The 19,751-nt window shown below is 36.0% G+C and overlaps 2 protein-coding genes across 11 annotated transcripts; one reads left to right on the forward strand and one right to left on the reverse strand.

Annotated features, from left to right (window-relative positions):
- Nucleotides 1-313: 313 nt before the first annotated feature.
- Nucleotides 314-15,537, reverse strand: LOC127138537 (ribonuclease MRP protein subunit POP4). 10 transcript variants are annotated; one of them, XR_007808799.1, is made up of 10 exons: nucleotides 15,294-15,537; nucleotides 14,098-14,271; nucleotides 13,505-13,752; nucleotides 12,825-13,181; nucleotides 12,604-12,671; nucleotides 12,446-12,489; nucleotides 11,730-11,831; nucleotides 11,214-11,318; nucleotides 6,845-7,026; nucleotides 6,078-6,718 (listed from the first exon to the last, which is right to left on the reverse strand). XR_007808799.1 is itself a non-coding variant. In XM_051065007.1 (8 exons), the coding sequence occupies exons 4-8, from the start codon at nucleotides 13,083-13,085 to the stop codon at nucleotides 11,221-11,223; spliced, it is 369 nt and encodes a 122-aa protein (XP_050920964.1). In that variant the 5' UTR covers nucleotides 13,086-13,171; nucleotides 13,505-13,752; nucleotides 14,098-14,271; nucleotides 15,294-15,533; the 3' UTR covers nucleotides 11,048-11,220. The 10 variants fall into 10 exon arrangements, 1 of the variants encoding a protein (XP_050920964.1); XR_007808800.1 differs by having other exon boundaries at nucleotides 6,079-6,702; nucleotides 6,849-7,026; XR_007808797.1 differs by having other exon boundaries at nucleotides 6,079-6,718; nucleotides 6,849-7,026.
- On the forward strand, nucleotides 9,290-10,959 carry LOC127138536 (probable xyloglucan endotransglucosylase/hydrolase protein 23). The gene is made up of 3 exons (XM_051065006.1): nucleotides 9,290-9,966; nucleotides 10,063-10,256; nucleotides 10,364-10,959. The coding sequence occupies exons 1-3, from the start codon at nucleotides 9,709-9,711 to the stop codon at nucleotides 10,758-10,760; spliced, it is 849 nt and encodes a 282-aa protein (XP_050920963.1). The 5' UTR covers nucleotides 9,290-9,708; the 3' UTR covers nucleotides 10,761-10,959.
- Nucleotides 15,538-19,751: the final 4,214 nt, after the last annotated feature.

The following is a 19,751-nucleotide window of genomic DNA, read 5'->3' on the forward strand; positions in this document are numbered from 1 at the left end:
ATGATCTTGAATGTATATCTCCTCAAACAATTCAAAAATGCAATTACCAAATCTTAAAATTGTTTCCTCCTAAAACCTTAAAGGGAAACCTTTGGTCATTCATTCTAATCTCTAAGTCCTTAGGGGATTATAATGAAACCAAACATTTTGAAATAACAAGATATAACCAGTAACCATGGGGTATCTCTAGTCCTAGGTGATATCTACTACAATTTCATTGTGCAAAAACCTTAACAATTACAATCCCACAACTTGCTAACCTTATAACAATCCTTATTTTTCTAATAACGAAAGCGTTAAAAACATTACACAATGAAATTGAATAACAAACATAATATTGAGGGAATTACAAATTCATAGTCATTACACGATCAAATCAGGGAACCCCCCTGACATTGGGGGGTTTAGTCACTCATATTATTAAAATAAGATACAACATTTAATTTAGACATTACAAGAATAGGAAGATTTTGTTGATCTTCAATCGCATCCGCTCTTGAAGGACCTCCGTTCTCCGCAACTCTTGATCGTTCCAATCTCAATCGTACCAATTCTTTGTCGTGCAAAAATGTCCTCTTCTCTGTCTCCAAAAAGTACCCTAAATAGTCACTAATCAATTATTTGATGAAGCAAATACCCAAAATGCCCTCCAGGATCAGCATTTCCAAAAATCTGGTAAAATTAGAAGATTAGGCGTTCAAGCCAACACTAGTCGTGTCAGGCAACACGACCGGCCGTGTTGGCTCACTGTTGCCAGCTCTCCAACACGCCCATGCCAGGACTGCTGACACAAGCACCCGTGTCAGCTCCCTGTTTTAACTTCTTGGCCTCCTCTTTCTTCCTTCCCCTGACACGGACCGTGTCACGCAACACGGGTGGCCGTGTCAGGGCTATTGTAGCTTTAAAATTCTTCTTCCCATGAGCCCGGAACGCCCGGTTCCCTTGGCGAGTCTTTGGATATTCTTGCGTGCACCTGAAAACCAACCAAACAACCAAAAACAAGCATCAAATGGAGTACATTGACGAAAACCAAAGATAATAACCAAAACAGAATGGAAATGCAAACATCTAATTTACTTAACAAAATAACACAAACAGGTAAAATAAGGTGTTACCGACTTCGTGAATTAATGTCGAATGAGTGTCATAGAACAAGTAGAATTGGAGACCGATCACAATCCCAAACTTATCTCATTGTTTGTCCTCAAGTGATGCTCGGGACAACAGGACGGTCACCCCCAAATTTTTCCAATTCACTTCCCGCAATACTACTGTGATCTTTCGCGACCCCATTTTCACTTTTCGTTCACTGTTCTACTCTTCCCCGACTTCCGACACACTTTCACCAATTACCAGTGTCAGAAATGCTTATCCTCACAGGATTAGGAAGGGCCATGATAAATTGACTAGAACTCATCAAAGCATATTAATCAGCGATTTGGGATACCATACCTTGCTGAACTAGAGCGTTAATGTCCAGCTTATTCTTACTTGACACTGGTGTCTCATTTAGTGCAGCAGGGTCATAACCAAAATGGTGGGCTAACTGTGTGATTATTCCCCCAATAGAGATTTCCTCTGAGCAGCTTTGCCCACTCTACCGAGGTAGTCAGCTGCAACGCTCATAGCAACCATGTTTGCCATGGAAAACAGAAAGAATAGCTCCATATGGGTAGCCACAACTGTACTATCACCCCTACCGAATAGTGTGAAACTCAGTACCTTTGGAGCGTAGCGGAAGCAGGGGTTCTGAATGCCAGATGATTTAGCCCCCTTTGCCACATAATCGATTCGACCCGTGATGGCCAACCAAATTTTTTTAGTATCAAAGCTATCCGGAACGGCTTCGGGGCCATACAGGGGTAAGCGGAGGATCTCATCTAACTGCTCAACCGTCAACTCATGGTCAACGTTATATAACTTGAAATGCATAGTGCCACCATAGTACATCGTGGTACCTGTCCATCCCTTCTTCAGCTTAAACTCAATAGTGCTAAAAAAATTCTAAAGTAATGCGCTCAAATGTAGGCGTCTCATAGTGCACAAATTCAAGCATGCCTAACACATGAAACATTTTATCCAATTCCTCAGACAGACCCAATTGAGCTAGAGTGTCAGAGTATAAATACCTCGTTGATGTTATCTTACGCTTGGCGTGAGACGAGTAACGCCTCTCATGCTCCGGGTTTTGAAAAATGATGTCATGAGAATTCGGATGGCGAATGGTCCTTTTTCGAGGCCTTGACGACTCAGCCTCCGTTTGCTTTTGCTTAGCAATTCGTCTAGGCAGCATACTTTATTTTTGCTCAAATATTTTTGTAGGGACCAACTATGCCGCCTAGATGAATTGCTAAGGGAAAGCAAACGGAGACTGAGCCGTCAAGGCTTCGAAAAAGGACTATTCGTCATCCAAATTCTCACGACATCATTTTCGACAACCCGGAGCATGAGAGGCGTTACTTGTCTCACGTTAAGCGTAAGATAACACGAACGAGGTATTTATGCTCTGACACTAGCTCAATTGGGTTTGTCTGAGGAATTGGATATAATGTTTCATGTGCTAGGCATGCTTGAATTTGTGCATTGTGAGGCGCCTACATTTGAGCGCATTACTTTAGAATTTTTTAGCACTATTGAGTTTAAGCTGAAGAAGTGATGGACAGGTACCACGATGTACTATGATGACACTATGCATTTCAGGTTATATAACATTGACCATGAGTTGACGATTGAGCAGCTAGGTTAGGTCCTCCGCTTACCCCTGTATGGCCCCGGAGCCGTTCCGGATAGCTTTGATGCTAAAACTTTTTGGTTGGCCATCACGGGTCGAACCGATTATGTGGCAAATGGGACTAAAGCATTTGGCATTCAGAACCCCCATTTCCGCTATACTCAGAAGGTATTGGCTTTCACACTATTCAGTAGGGGTGATAGTACCGGTGTGGCTACTCAGAGGGAGTTGTTCTTTTTGTTTGCCATGGCAAACAAGGTTGCTGTAAGCGTTGCAACATTTACAGCTAACTACCTCGATATAGTGGGCAGAACTGCTCAAGGGGAATCTCCATTGGGGGAATAATCACACAGATAACCCACCATTTTGGTTATGACCCTGTTGCACTAAATGAGACACCAATGTCAGGTAAGAATAAGTTGGACAAGAACGCTCTAGTTCAGCAAGGTATGATATCCCAAATCTCTGATTATTATGCTTTAATGAGTTCTAGCTAGTTTATCATGGCCCTTCCTGACCATGCGAGGATAAGCATTTCCAACACTGCTAATTGGTTATATGAGAGTGTCTTCCACGACGATATGGACGAGCACAATGCTGACCCTTTTGTTGCAGGTGACCAGCACGACGAAGATGCGCGAGAGAAAGAGCAGTTTGTCCCTCCACAAGAGGACACCACGTATACAGGTGTTGGGTCGTCATCTATAACACCGGACCAATGGTCGTGGAAACAGACTGAGATCGGTGATCTCCGAGCGGAGCAAGCACACCAAGGAATAGAGCAAGCTCGTTAAGGGACTGTTATGGATGAGATATATGCGCTGATGCAACAGTTAATGTTGCAATTTCCTCAGCCGCAGTGAGGTTGTGTGAGTCCCCCCTCTATCATGGATTAAACATTGCGGACAATGTTTAGTTCAAGTGAGGGGTTTATTACTTTCAGCATTATTTTTATGTCATTGTTTATTTAATTAGTTGTGTGGTATTTTGTGTGTTATAGATAGAGGGTATTTGTGCCGGATGAATGATGAGGCTTGAAGCGATGGGATGAAAGACATACCCATTTACTTGCTCTCCCGGAAACCCCCGAAAATTGATACTACTTAAGTGAATAATCGGACATGATTTTCTGTCACTAGACTACACATGAATACTCTATACCTGAAGCGAAGACGAAGCTACATCACATTAAGAGGTATCTTGGAAACATGTATGTTATACCAAACACGGTGAGAATCACAAATAAGCCAAACACTTATCACCATGAGAGTTATTCATGTATGTTTCTGTCACTCTGAGTTTGCGTAAGTAGATATTAGAATTTCATAACACACATGTACACACTAAGGCACTTCTTTGTTTTAACCCCGAGTCTTTCCAGCCAACCAATCAATATTACCCTTCGTTTACCCAATTCGAGACATATTCCCTTTTTGTTTGTTAAAATAACTGTAAGCCCAAACACTACCTTACCTTGCTCGGATAAGTGTTGTTGATTGTTGATATGTGGAAAATTCTAAGTTTGGGGTTGAGATACCGGTAAGAACTAGATAAATGCGGTTGAAAATAGTTGTGAAACTTCAAGAAAAAAAAGAATGAAAAAAAATTGAGAAGTAAAATAAAGCACTTATCTAGAAAAATTTAGGTTGGCAAAAAGTGTGCTCAAAGGAGCGCATGAAAAAAAAAGAAAAAAAGAGCCAATGAATCCTAACAAGAACAGTGTCCAAAAACCTCTTAGTTGAACGATTGAACACAATGATGAGGATGACAACACGGACTCTGAGCCTAAATCACTGGTTTCCCCCTTTGTTTGTTTTCCCCCACCTTGCACCTAAGCCCCATTACAACCTGAAAAGCCCTCAGATAGTGTATGTGGTATGTTTTTGAAATAAAGATATATGTTATTCAAACTTATGAGTGGACTCTGCATGCTCTGACTTTTAAGTGAAAACACTTTGACCCTGAGAGATTTGGTAAGAGTGTGAAAAGCTACAGGTGAAAAGATGATTCGATATGAAAGTGTGGCGGAACGTCAGAAGTCGGGGAAGAGTAGAACAGTGAACGAAAAGTGAAAAGGGAGTCGCGAAAGATCACGGTAGTATTGCAGGAAGTGAATTGGAAGAATTTGGGCGTGACTGTCCTGCTGTCCCGAGCATCACTTCAGAACAAGCAATGAGATAAGTTTGGGGTTGTGATCGATCTCCAATTCTACTTGTTCTCTGACACTCATTCGACATTAATTCACGAAGTCGGTAACACCTTATTTTACCTGTTTGTGTTATTTTGTTAAATAAATTAGATGTTTGCATTTCCATTCTGTTTTGGTTATTATTATTGGTTTTCGTCAATGTAATCCATTTTATGCTTTCCTTTTGGTATTATTATTGGTTTTCGTCAATGTACTCCATTTTATGCTTCCTTTTGGTAGTTTGGTTGGTTTTCAGGTGCAAGCAAGAATACCCAAAGATTCGTCAAGGGAACCAGGCGCTCCGGGCTCATGGGAAGAAGATTTTTGAAGTTACTGTAGCCCTGACACGGTCACCCGTGTTGCCTGACATGGCTCGTGTCAAGGGAAGGATGAAAGAGGAGGCCAAGAAGTTAAAACAGGGAGCTGACACGGCCTGTGTCAGTAGTTCTGGCATGGGCGTGTTGGAGAGCTGGCAACAGTAAGCCAACACGGCTGACCGTGTTGCCTGACACGACCAGTGTTGGCTAGGACGCCTCATCTTCTAATTTTACCGGATTTTTGGAATTGTTGATCCCAGAGGGCATTTTGGGTATTTGCTTCATCAAATAATTGATCAGTGACTATTTAGGGTACTTTTTGGAGACAGAGAAGGGGACCTTTTTGCACGACAAAGAATTGGTACGATTGAGATTGGAACAATCAAGAGTTGCGGAGAACGGAGGTCCTTCAATAGCGGATGCGATTGAAGATCAACAAAATCTTCTTATTCTTGTAATGTCTAAATTAAATGTTGTATCTTATTTTAATAATATGAGTGGCTAAACCCCCCAATGCCAGGGGGTGTCCCTGATTTGATCGTGTAATGACTATGAATTTGTAATTCCCTCAATATTATATTTGTTATTCAATTTCATTGTGCAATGTTTTTAACGCTTTCGTTATCAGAAAAATAAGGATTGTTATATGGTTAACGAGTTGCGGGATTGCAATTGTTAAGGTTTTTGCACAATGAAACTGTAGTAGATATCACCTAGGACTAGGGATACCTTATGGTTACTGGTTATATCTTGTTATTTCAAAAGGTTTGGTTTCATTATAATCCCCTAAGGACTTAAAGATTAGAATGAATGAGCAAAGGTTTCCCTCTAAGATTTTAGGAGGAAACAATTTTAAGATCTGGTAATTGCATTTTTGAACTGTTTGAGGAGATATACATTCAAGGTCATTACAGGTGATAATCATACATCATCCTTGGCATAATTTTATCAATTGTGTAAAAGTTATATTTTGTATTCTATCTAATTCAATTAGAGAGCCACTTACTCCAAACCTTCAAACTACTTGTTTTTGTTTAATTGAATCACAATTTAAACTCATATTACTGCGCAGTCATCGAGATCGATATTTGGGAAACATCCTTATTATTTGATGTAGCAAATACCCAAAATGCCATCCGGGATCAGTAATTCCAAAAATCCGGTAAAATTATAAGATGAGGCATCCAAACCAACACTGGTCGTGTCAGGCAACACGGCTGACCATGTTGGCTCACTACTGCCAGCTCTCCAACACGCCCATGCCATGACTGCTGACACGGGCACCCGTGTCAGCTCCCTGTTTTAACTTTTTGGCCTCTTCTTTCTTCCTTCCCCTGACACGGGTGGTCGTGGTGTCAAGCAATACGGGTGACCGTGTTAGGGCTACTGTAGCTTCAGTATTCTTCTTCACGTGAGTCCGGAACGCCCGATTCCCTTGGCGAGTCTTTGGGTATTCTTGCGTGCATCTGAAAACCAACCAAACTACCAAAAGGAAGCATTAAATGGAGTACATTGACGAAAACCAAAGATAATAACCAAAACAGAATGGAAATGCAAACATCTAATTTACTTAACAAAATAACACAAACATGTAAAATAAGGTGTTACCAACTTCGTGAATTAATGTCGAATGAGTGTCAGAGAACAAGTAGAATTGGAGACCAATCAAGAGTCATTGTCAATGGCATCTTTATTAACAACGTCATCTTCTTCATTTTCGGAGTTGGACACATCATCAGAGCTATACTTAGATACTTTATGAGATTGATCAAAAGGAGTTGCAACCTTGGCTGAGAAAAGAAAGAAAAGAATTGATAATCAAATAGTCGTTAGTGGAACAATATTTACTACTTTGATACAAGCTATGAGCTTGCAACCTATTAGGTCCAAGATTGACGTTTGAATAAATTCACTCTATAAGAGATCTTATCCTGCAATGATTTCCAGAAAAGACTATCACTTTAGACGGAGCAAGAATCTCTTAGTTAAGAGACAATGAGTGATTATGAATACAAGTAAAGGAACCAATGGGCATACAAGAAAAAAACTAGAGAGAATAAACTGAGCCGACATATCATTCTCTAAGGAGAGAGACGTATCACCAAGGAAGTGTAAAAACTACAGAAACAATGATTGCACTCGAATAAAGAACCCTCTTCTCCACTTAAAGTCCCACTCGACACCACCACCATTCGTCTAAAGACTCATATTCCCTGCTTTTTCATCTTCCTCGAGAGATATTTGGATATTTCGGAAAAGAGATTCTTTAAGGGTACATGACCAATTTAAGGATCACTTAAAAAAAATAAGTAGATAAGAGCCAACCTTTCTAAAAAAATCCCCTCCACAAACCAATTGTGTCGGGCCTGATATACAGAGCCTAAACTAGAGACTTGTTAAGAGTCTCACTCGGATAATATATGACTTGAACATGTGTTTATAAGTGGGGACACTCATCACTCTACGAACCGGTTTAAACCGGTTTTGTATGGTTGAGTTAGGCTCAACTACATTTCTTAATATGATATCAGAGCCTCGTTTAAGATCGGTGAACCACATATTATGTTTTCCGCTATCGGATCATCCACCATTTATTTTCACGCTCCAGTTGTCTAGTCCTGAGCGTGAGGGTGTGTGTTAAGAGTCTCACATCAGATAATATATGACATGAACATGTGTTTATAAGTGGGGACAACCCTCACTCTACGAACCGGTTTAAACCGATTTTGTAGGGTTTAGTTAGGCCCAACCACATTTCTTAATATAATATATAACCCACCGGATCTTAACATGTGTTTATAAGTGGGGGCAGTCCTCACTCTACCAACCAATTTTGTAGGGTTGAGTTAGGCTCAACCATCTTTTTTAACATGGTATCAAAGTCTGATTTAAGATCCGGTGGACCACCTATTATTGTTTCCGTTATCGGGTCACCCACCATTTATTTTCATGCTCCAGTTGTCTAATCATGAGCGTGAGGAAGTGTGTTAAGAGTCCCACATTGGATAATATATGTACTGAACATGTATTTATAAATAAGAGCAGTCTTCACTCTACCAGCCAATTTAAACCGATTTTGTAGGATTGAGTTAGATTCAACCACATTTCTTAACACAATTTATTCAAATGGCTCTTAGTCTTTTGTATTTCAACATGGTATCAAGAGTTGTTAAGAGTCTCACATCAGATAATATATGATTTGAACATGTGTTTACTATAAGTGGGGGCAGTCCTAACTCTACCGACCGATTTTGTAGGGTTGAGTTAGGTTCAATCACATTTCTTAACAAAACTAAATGATTCTTGACTTTATAAGCCAAGTGCTTTTAAGATTTACTTTTCACCGAATATCTCAATCCATTCAAGCTCACATTGCCAAATTTAACTTATTGTTAAGTGTGAAAGACTTCTAAACTCACTAACGACAAATTCACAATTTGCATTAACAATAAATTAAATTGAAATTTATATCTATGTTAATCTTGATTTTATTAATTTAAAATCAATATCGGTCAATTTCAATTTTGATATAGAGAGGGGTGGCAAACATGCATGTCCGTCCCGTTTAGACCTACCCAACAGAAGTCCACAAAAATGGGACAAGGTGAGGCCGACATTATTTAGGGTGCATACTAAAAACCTTGACCCGCCCCGCAACAAAATATGGGTGAGGTAATGTGGGACTGCACTGAACATTTTCAACCTAAAAATTAAAAAACTTAAGTCCGAAAAAAAATAGGACGGACTGACATACTAGAGGATGCGGACACAAAATCTTAGTCTACCTCAAAAAAAAAATGCAAGAAAAATAGAAATGTCCAACGGACCGGATCCGTTTTGCCAACCTATTTATGAGGGAACTTTAGTATCTATCTAGAAGCAGCCTTTGGATATAATCGAATGAAATCTAACAAATGAAAAAGTAAATATAATTACAGCTAGCTGGCTGCTTGCTGCCTCTTAACAAAGGAATAGGGTCAATCGTGGCGACGTTGACATGAACCTCATCCACTTAAAGTAAAAAGATATGCATTCATACAATCATACAAAACATGCAACATTACTTTAATATTTACATGATGATAAAAGTGATCGCGTAGTCATGCAACTCTCTCCCTAAATCCAATGTTAAACCGCGTACTCTTCCAATTGCAACATACCCTCTTCACCAGTTTTACCTTTATCTCTATACTTTCTTAATTAATTAAATACGACAAAGTTTGTTGGTTGAGCTCTCATTTGAGCTTTTGACAGCTAAATTTCTTTATACCATTCAATTCAATACAACTACCTACAGCTTGCTATTACTAGTACTATATCACAAACTGACCTTTCTATCCTTTTCCCTTCTTAGCAACTTGCTTCAAATCACACGTTCTTCATTTACTACTACTATATATACACCAACTCTTCAATCTTCACAACATATCTATCCAACTTTACCACTTACTATTTTATTTATTCACAACATCATGGCTTGCAACAAATTACTACTGCTGCTTATTCCTCTCCTTTTCATTCATGTTGCTGCTAACTTCAACCAAGATTTTCAAATTACATGGGGAGATGGTCGTGCCAAAATACTCAACAACGCCAATCTTCTAACTCTCTCCCTCGACAAAGCCTCCGGCTCTGGCTTTCAATCCAAAAATGAATATTTATTTGGCAAAATTGATATGCAGCTTAAACTTGTTCCAGGAAACTCTGCTGGCACTGTCACGGCCTATTATGTAAATATACATACATGAAAAAATATATATATTGTGTTTGATTTAATGCTTAGAGATCATTACTGATTTGAAACTTTTTATGTTTGATAAATTCAGCTATCATCAAAAGGAGGTGCATGGGATGAGATAGACTTTGAATTCTTGGGAAATTTGAGTGGTGATCCTTACATAGTTCACACCAATGTGTTTAGCCAAGGAAAAGGCAATAGAGAGCAACAATTTCATCTATGGTTTGACCCAACCGCAGATTTTCACATGTATTCGATTCTATGGAATCCACAACGTATTGTGTAAGCATTCATCCAAATCAATTATACTCATATATACTATTACTTTTTGTTCTTTAGTAAATTGTTAGTATAGTGAAGTTATTAAACTTTTGATGAACTAATTTCAGGTTTTCTGTGGACGGGACACCAATAAGGGAGTTCAAGAATTTGGAAAGAATAGGAGTTCCATTTCCTAAGAATCAAGCAATGAGGATATACTCAAGCCTTTGGAATGCTGATGATTGGGCAACAAGAGGTGGACTTATAAAAACAGATTGGTCCAAAGCTCCATTCAGTGCTTCATACAGAAACTTCAATGCAAATAATGCTTGTATATGGAGCAGTGGAAAATCATCATGCAAATCTTCTTCTCCTCCATCTGCTGCATCATGGCTATCACAAGAGCTTGACTCAACTGGTTTGCAGAGGATGAGATGGGTGCAGAAGAACTATATGATTTACAATTATTGCACAGATAAAAAGAGATTTCCACAAGGCCTTCCAGTTGAATGCACTCACTCCTAGTCCTATTCTCTAGGACACTCTCTGCCTCATTTATCATTCTCTTATGTAGTATATCATCTTTCTTTTTTTTATGCCTATATTTGTTTCTAATTCTATTTATTTATTTAGTTACCATGTAAAATATCATATCAAGTCGTAGCTAGATAACCTTTTGTAACTTAGATGAATATCATATTACGATAGCAACTTATTCCATTAATCTCATGTCAAATTTTCACATCATTTTTCCATTGATATGCCTTAATTGATTATTTTTATAGATCAATCTAAGCTTATACTAATTAATATTTAAAAACCATTCATGTGTAAAAATAATGTAAAATAGTTAGCACTTAGCATGCAACAATGCTCATACATACTCAAAATTTTGTATAAACTACGAAATATCTTCTTGAAGTTAATGTTAAAAGAATATGTGTAAATTGGAAACTGACGAACGAAGATGTCACGTACCGCTAAATCATAATCCAACCTTTCTTGAATCGAGTTTATCTCCATGCAAAGTGACTTTCCAGCAATCAACTTGGATTACAAATACAGAACCCTTCTTTGGAACAACTGCAAGGTAACAATTCAAAGTATTTGGTGAACACAAGTATGAAAAAAATACATTATAGAATAAAGAGATACCAAAACAAGTTTGCAAAACTACTTATAATTCGTTAACTATCACATTTGCACAACAATCACCGGTAAAATTTAAGATAAGCCTAGACAATCAACTCTAATCTATGAAGCATGGACACCTCAAACACGACACCGACACCGACACAAAAACAACGGCAATAATTTGAAAAATGAATAAATTAAAGGTAATTACAAGTCTCGGTGTAGGTGTCGGTGTCCGACACGAACACGCCATTTTTCAGAGGTGTCGGTGCTACATCTAATACTTGAGAAATACAGGAATAACAGCTCTGGTAATGCTACAACAGTTTCTATTTTTATATTATATCGTGAAAGGATTACCTCGAAATTTGTTTTCTTCCGTAACTATACCGAAAGCTTCGGCAGTTTCATGAATCATGATGCCACCAATTCCAGTAAAATGAGCTGCTTTACCGTCCACAACTGGAATATTTAATATTTGTTATTCAGGAATCTCAAAAGCCCAACGCTTTTTCTAAATTGAAAAGACAATGCATGTGGAGCCTTCTATAAGGAGTTCAGATATAAAAAAAAAATTCAATGAGATAACAATAAACTAAAACACCAATCATCATAGAAATGCATTTTAAAAAACTTGATTCACTTAAATGCCTAGAAACATTTTACACGTTCTAGCAATTTTAAAAAATTTCATATGCAAGGACTGTGAAAAAGGTTATGCGTGCCAGTGGGGATGGAAAGGAAGAATTCAACTGGGAAATCTTCCCAGAGAAGAAGACAACCAATCAGAAGCTCATCTATGCAATTGGACTTATTGTGAAACAAAATGATTGTGTGAAACAATTCTACTAAAAATTACTACTCTTCATAAAAATACCGAAAATAATCTTTGATGGTTGGAGTACAGCAACAAAATTCACTGCAATACAACTTTCTTTCTTTCAATGCATGTGAAATAATTACATATCACAACCGTATAAAGGACAAATGGTTTAGCATTTTCTATAGTAGGTGTTCACAACTCAACCAAAAGTAAAAACAAAAATAGAGTGTACTCGAACTTAAAATAATAGCACCATGTAGATCTGCGCCAAGGAGACATTGAGCCAATTGATTTCTCCTGTAACATTAAATAGGTTTATTGTCATAAAAACCATCAGAAAAGAAGAGTGCAGTAAAACATGCAGATAAGAAACTGGGGAATTCATCAATAGCAAGTATACTAGAAGAGTACCCGGTGGTTTTAAGCAGTAGTGCTATATAATCTTTCCACATTACATGCATTGCTTGAAAATGACAAATCTGCAATTAGAATGAACAGGGAGAAGGGAACTATAAGAATACCATGGTAGAAAAAACTAAAAACTAGAATAAAGCAAAATGTATAATACTTTACTCGTTCCTAGCATAAATCTAAGGATTCCACAATGAAAGACGAAATGAAAAATTCCTTACAATATACACTACCACAAATTGTGGGGCTATAGCAGTAACGGTAAGTATCAATAGATTGCGATGAAGTGAAGTTTAGAGGCCTTAATGTTACTTATGGAAGTCTCGAGGAAGATCCAATGATCCATGTTTTTTATGTTGTTTTATTGACATGTGTTTTTTAGAACGTTTTGAATGACTTTGCAAAACCCGGGATTGAGAAGATGAAGAAAGTGGGTGTATTTGTACATAATTATCAAGAAGGATCCAGTTGTCAATTTTCATGTTTCTAGATCCTTCAATGTACTTTACGGCTGCATCTCCCTTCTGAAGAAGTTCATGCAATATTCCATGAACTGAACCTCCTCTTTCTGCAGAAAACTGAAGAATATAAGCCATACGTCAATTCAAAGCAAAGAGGAAAGACGAAGAAAGTTCCATATTTATATAGTTATGGTAAAAAAAAACATCATTCGAAATCAAAGATAAAGAAACTATAACATTTTGATTTGAATGGGAGCTAAAATCTTTGTATTGCATCTTTCCATGGTCATAAATAGGTTAAAAGATTGAGATCCAATAATTACTCTTTCTATAGTATCAATTATTTTTTTGAGTTCAGACTTTAGAGATGATTAACTACTGACTCTATCAAATTACATTATAGAAAAGAAGTTGATCATAAAATGCTTGAAATAAAATACCTCCCCATTAGTTGTGAGGAGATTTTCATTTAAAGTCACAGAAAGTTGAGCATATTCTGAGCCATCTTCAATGTCTGCATATCAATAGTCATTCCATTATCTCACATAAATTGAAGTTATAACTTAAATATATAATTAACGTAAGAACTTCAAAAATCAAGATGAAGAAACTAAAGAAGAAAGAATCTTATTGTTTCATAGGCTGAACAATCCTTGCAAAATGGAACGGCCAAAAAGACTGAAAATCCCTAAGAAAGTAAAATAAAAATGTATTAGCTTAAAGTAAAACTCTAAAACTAACAATAAAAAATAAAATCTTACATACTGACCAGAAAAATGCAATAGGTTTTATCTTATTACATAAACACTTGCATGATTGTTTAAAAGATCTTATGAAAAATAACTTATGACATGCCAACGAACTGTTTTCAGCTTATTTTCATAGGTGTTTATGCATAAATTGTTGTCATCAGCCACTTTCAGCTTATCCTCTCTTCAATTATAGAAACAGATTATACATAAGCACTTGTATGCATATTATATTGATAAGTGTTTGATTAAGGTGTTTATCCAACAAGAAAAATATGAATTACCTTTGTTGAGTGTATCGGATGACGGATGACATAAATGCAGGGACGAAACATTAGACACAGAAGGTGCAAGAATGGGTGATTTCCTATCTTCATTTATAGGCTTTTTCTTTTCAAATAGGATATGTTCGGTATGAATTCTTCTTTCCAAGGCCTCCAATGTGCGTTCCCTTGAATCTGTAGCCATTGATAATTACCTTCATAAAATATGAATAAGGAAAATTGTGCATGATGGAAAAGACCAAAAAATAATAGCTCATTAGAAAACTGGTAGTATCAATTGATTAATCGGTTCTTCTCAGTAAGCAGCACTGCATGCTTACAGAAACTACTGTGAGCTTATAGATACATACTAGATACTATACAATTATGCAAACAAGTTATAGTAATAAAAAGAAATGCAAATTTTCCAAAGAAAAAACAAATATAGAATTTAGTATGATACTCGTCAGAGATAGAGCCAGAGAGAGTCTCATGTTGGCATGCAAACTGCAGCCTGAGTTTGGTGTTGTGTTTCCAATTTTTCAAACTCTCTCGGTGCTTAGGGTTTAAGCTTTAGGGTTTAGGATTCAAGCATTGCAGGAGGATTTTCAAATGCTACTGCTAGAAAATCAAATAAGTTTTGAAGAGGGGAATGGAGCATTATAAATTGAATACTAGAAAATAAAATGCTAATTCAAACATGAATACTATAAAATCGGGTCAAGATTTATCAAATTTGCTAACTTCATCAACTTTGTTGCCTATCAAAAAAAATAGGAAGCTCAAGCAAGCTATTAAGCATTACACTGAAAACAACACCAACACAGACAGGTCGACACCGATAATAATTTGAAAAAAATGAATAAATTAAACGTAATCGCATGTGTCGGTGTCAATTTCACACATGCTACAGAGCAAGCAAGTGGTAGAACAATTTGAAGAAGAAAACAAAAATACAAAAAAAACCGAATATCATGCTTTGAATAAATCAGAGAACTCAAAAGGAGCATAAACAAGGAACAAATTCAGATTAGAGAGTAGGAGAGGTTAGTTAGGGTTTTCCAATCAAAATTAGAGGGTTTGGTTTACACTCAATTTAATATCAAAGTCAGAACAAGTAGCAAATAAATTCAAAAATGAGGAAGGAAATTAGGATTATCCTTCAATCAAAATTTTGGGGATTTTAATTTAAAGCTCAAACGAAGAAGAAGGTATACCCTCGAGTAAGAAGGGGTTGGACGATATTGAGAAAGGAGGGTTACGGCTGTGAGAATCTCCGGCTCCAAAAAGCTGCCTTGGTCACGGCTGAAAACGCACAACAAAGGTTGATCACTACTGCGGCCAAGATGCGGCGGCGAGTTGCTCTTTCCGACGGGGGGAACAAGATCCGATCACCCAACCGGACCCGACAAAAATACAAATTAAATTTTTTGGCTTTTTTGATCGCATAATTAGATGATGTTTAATTTTTTTTTTTTTGGTAATCATTAATGTTAACAAATTCACAGATAAAAAATTTGTATTAAAAAAAATAGTAAAATAATTAAGAGATTAATTATTATGCACGGTCAGTATAAAAAAATTTATACTATTAATATATCATAATCATATAATTACAATTGATAAATAATTTTTTAAAAAATATTTTTACATTTAATTCTTAACTTATATTCCAAATCATAAGTTAGTATTAATTTTTAATCCTCTATTTTGAAAAATAATTTTATTTTGTCCTTGAATTTTATTTCTCTTTAGTTCCATCTTCAAATGCATTTAAATTTAAATAATTTGTTTTCAAAATAATTAAATCTATTTACTATAAATTTTATGATAATGTATACTAATTTTATAAATAAACATGTGCGTATGTACGAAACTTATTATTCGATGGGATATGTTTTTGAACGCGTATTTTTTCTTGTAGTCGTAATAAATATAAGATGTTGAAATAAAGATAAAACTTAAAAATAATAGTAATAGAAATGAAATACGAATTTGGTTATCCATATTGTTGCTTCAAATTTGACTCGATTGAAGATGGAGACAAAGTCAAAACATGAAAAAACAAATTAAAAAAGTCAACAAATTGAAGGTTTGTTTGAGGTATCCTTAGTCGGACTAAGTTAACTAATTTTATATAATTTGACTTAGTTACTATTTTGATATAACTAATACGACTACAAAAATGATTCAATGATTTTGTAAAATATTTTTTTACTGCATTAATATCATATAAGATTATACACCCTTTTCAAAGATTTTTTGGTACGGATCATTTATTTGACGCCTTGATTCATCTTTTGATTCCTTAATTTTATTTAATATTTCACTTTAGTCCCCAAATTAAAAAAATGTTACATTATAATCCCTTAAAACTCTTCCATTAGTATAATTGGACATTTTCGTTAAATTTTATAGAAAAACGTTAAGTATTTCCTATGTGTCAATCTAATTGTCATTATGTTTATTTAAGGTGATTTTTTTATTTATTTTAAAATTTATGTTTTATTTATTACATTCATAAATCCCTTTCTTTCCCCTTCCCCCCAAACCAAAACCCTAGCTCTCACAACACCTTTTTCATTTCTCTTTTTCTCTCGATTCAATTTTCCATCAAACCAATACCACATTAACTCTCTCTCGAAACCTTTTCTTATACGTCGCTTCAAACAACTCTTTCTTTTTCTCAATGTTCATCTCTTCTTCCTCACCATAACTATCATGCTCTCTCGATTTCACTTGGATTCACACTCAGGCCATTTTTTTAAGTATGATAACTAAAGAACATCAATAGCAACAAAACAAATCAAGATTCAAAATCAAAATCTAAAAGGGGAGGGAAGATACTGATGGATATGTAGTGATGGATCTGATGTGGCGTGTTGTTGTGTTGTTGGTGGAAAAGTAGCGTCAAATGTAGAAAGTGGTTTTGCGTAGTGGTTGATGGGTGTTTGAAGAGGCGTGGCGGTTTCCGGTGAAAGTAGCGGTCGAGTTTTTTTCTCAGATGATTTGACATCGCAAATAACTAATGTCGAAACTCTCGCGGCTTGTCGAATCTCTATTTCTTTCTACTTATGTTTTTTTTTCAAATTTCTTTGCTTCTTAAGTTTTTTGAGCCATTGATATAATCGTGGTTGTTATATTATTGTTATTGTATCAGGTTCATTAATGAAGTTCATGAATATTATTGTATAGTATTGTTAATGATTGTTGTTGTTATGAGATGTATCAATGATGTATGTCAGGGAAATTGATGATCCACTTAGTGATAAATTTTGTTTGGTTTTAATATTTGTTGAATATGCTAATGTTAATGAGAAAAAGAATTTTTCAAACCTCCAAGTGGTTTTCATTAGTACTTTCTCAATTAGACATTTTTGCGTATGGTTGGTGTTCTTAGTTATACTTGCATGAATGCTGAAATTTTACCGAAGAAGAATTATATTATTAATTAAATGAGAAGAATTGTCATCTTTTAAGCATTATTAACAAACCCGCGAGTTTAAATAAAATATTAATTTTTAAATAAATTTGCTGACTCAATATCCTAATCCATGTTGATAAAAGTTAACAGTTTTTTTGAAAAATTAATAAAAGAGATCAATAATACTAACAAAATAGTTTTAAGGAACAAAAATGTATCCTTTTTTTAATTAAAGGATACAAGCAAAACTTTAAATTAAAAAAAAACTTACTAATTAGGCCTTTATTTGACCGGACATAGTAGGATTTTAGTAAGCAAGCTAGTGTTTGACATAGCCATAGAAAATAAATGATCCAATATAGCATTGAAGTAATAAAGTGTATGTTATAATATGTATTACATTTGATGAAGCATACTCACAAGCTATCATCATCGTGCAAACTTGAATAATATAAGGTTGTTGAATTGTAATTCTTTGTGTCGAAACATGTTGCTCAATAAAGTAAGGAAGTGTCGAACCACCTAGTGTGTTGAGTTGTGTTAATGTGTCGAAGTGTCGAAGCATGTTGCTTCACACAGGATTTCGACTTATGCATATTTTAGTAGTGTTAGCTATTTTGAGCTTTTATAGTTTCGAGTTTTGCCTTGAGGTCCAAGTTAAACTAAATCTATAAATAGAGGGAGTAACTCTTATTTTTGTAATGAAGTGAATAAAGTATTCATAACATTGTAATTCACAGTATTTTGTAGTTACAAAGTGAATAAGAAGTTTTCTACAGTTTTTGGGCAGCGAGAAACTCTACAGAATTTTATTACTTTTCTCCTTCATCGTTATTTACACTCTTTCTTTCTCCATTGTTCTTTTCTTTTATTGTCATTGTGTGGATGATAATAATCTTGTTCAACAAGATTGATTAAAATTCTTCATAGGTTTTGGGGGATTTCCAACATCTGGTATTTAGAGCTCCAGTTAATCGACTTGTGGGAAGGAAATCACCATGGCAACGAATCATCCAAACGGTTATTTTCCAGGAAATCTTCTGATTCTCAAGAACAACAATCATTAGAATTTATGCAAGAAGGTAAATGTTATCTTATGTTATCAAGATCTTTGGGATCTTGTGAAGGAATGCGTAACAACGCTTGCAAAAGCCGTGACAGATCAAGAAAAGGTTGCACATAAAGAATTAAAGAAAAAAGATTATAAAGCTCTCTTTATAATCCATCAATGTGTTAATGCAGATAACTTTAAAAAGGTTAGTGATGCAGAGTCAGCGAAAGAAGCATGGGAAATTCTGGAGAAATCGTTTGGAGGCGCAGAGAAGGTGAAAGAGGTGAGGTTACAAACTCACAAAAGAACGTATGAATTACTTTAGATGGAAGACAATGAAAGCATAACTGGTTCTTTCATCAAGTTTACGAAACTGGTGAATCAAATGAAGTTATGTGGAGAAGTGTTGACATCAAGATCTATTGTTGGAAAGATCTTGAGGTCGTTGGCTCCAAAGTTCGACCACGTGGTAGTAGCCATAGAAGAGTCGAAAGATTTGTCAAAATTGACAAAGGAAGAGCTTCAAGGGACACTTGAATCTCATGAACAAAGAATGATTAATAGAGTTGCAGGAAAGTCGAACAGTGACATGGCTTTGTAGGCTCAATCAACAAAAAAAAGAAGAGGCAGAGGAAGCTTGAATGTCAACAAAGGCAGAGGAGCCTACAACAATTCAACTGGTCAATATCAGCAAGAATGAAACTGGTCGAATCAGAGAAAACCCTAGAACCAAGGCAACCAAAGAGGTGGTGTTGCAGGTAGAGGAAGAGGTGGTGGTCAAAAGCCAGACAAAAGTCACATTCAGTGTTACAATTGTCAGAAGTATGGTCATTATTCTAGTGATTGTCCTGAAAAGAAAAAGAATCAAGAAACTTATGCAAAGCTGGCGAAAGATGAAGAAGAAGAGACGTTGCTGATGGTTACAACAAGAGATGAAGAGAGATTAAAGTACCAGTGGTACTTGGACTCAGGATGCTCATCACACATGTCTGGAAGGAAAGATTGGTTTGTCAACATAAAGCCCCCAATGAAGAACATGGTGAAATTTGCAAATGACAACACTCTAGAAGCTAAAGGTGTTGGTGACGTTCTGATTATGAGAAAAGATGGCAAGAGGTCAGTAATTTCAAATGTGTTTTACATACCAGGAATGAAGAGCAATTTGCTCATCATATGCAGTCAGTCAAAAAGAACTACAAG

Source organism: Lathyrus oleraceus, chromosome 4 (assembly GCF_024323335.1).
Source record: "Lathyrus oleraceus cultivar Zhongwan6 chromosome 4, CAAS_Psat_ZW6_1.0, whole genome shotgun sequence".
NCBI lineage: Eukaryota > Viridiplantae > Streptophyta > Magnoliopsida > Fabales > Fabaceae > Lathyrus > Lathyrus oleraceus.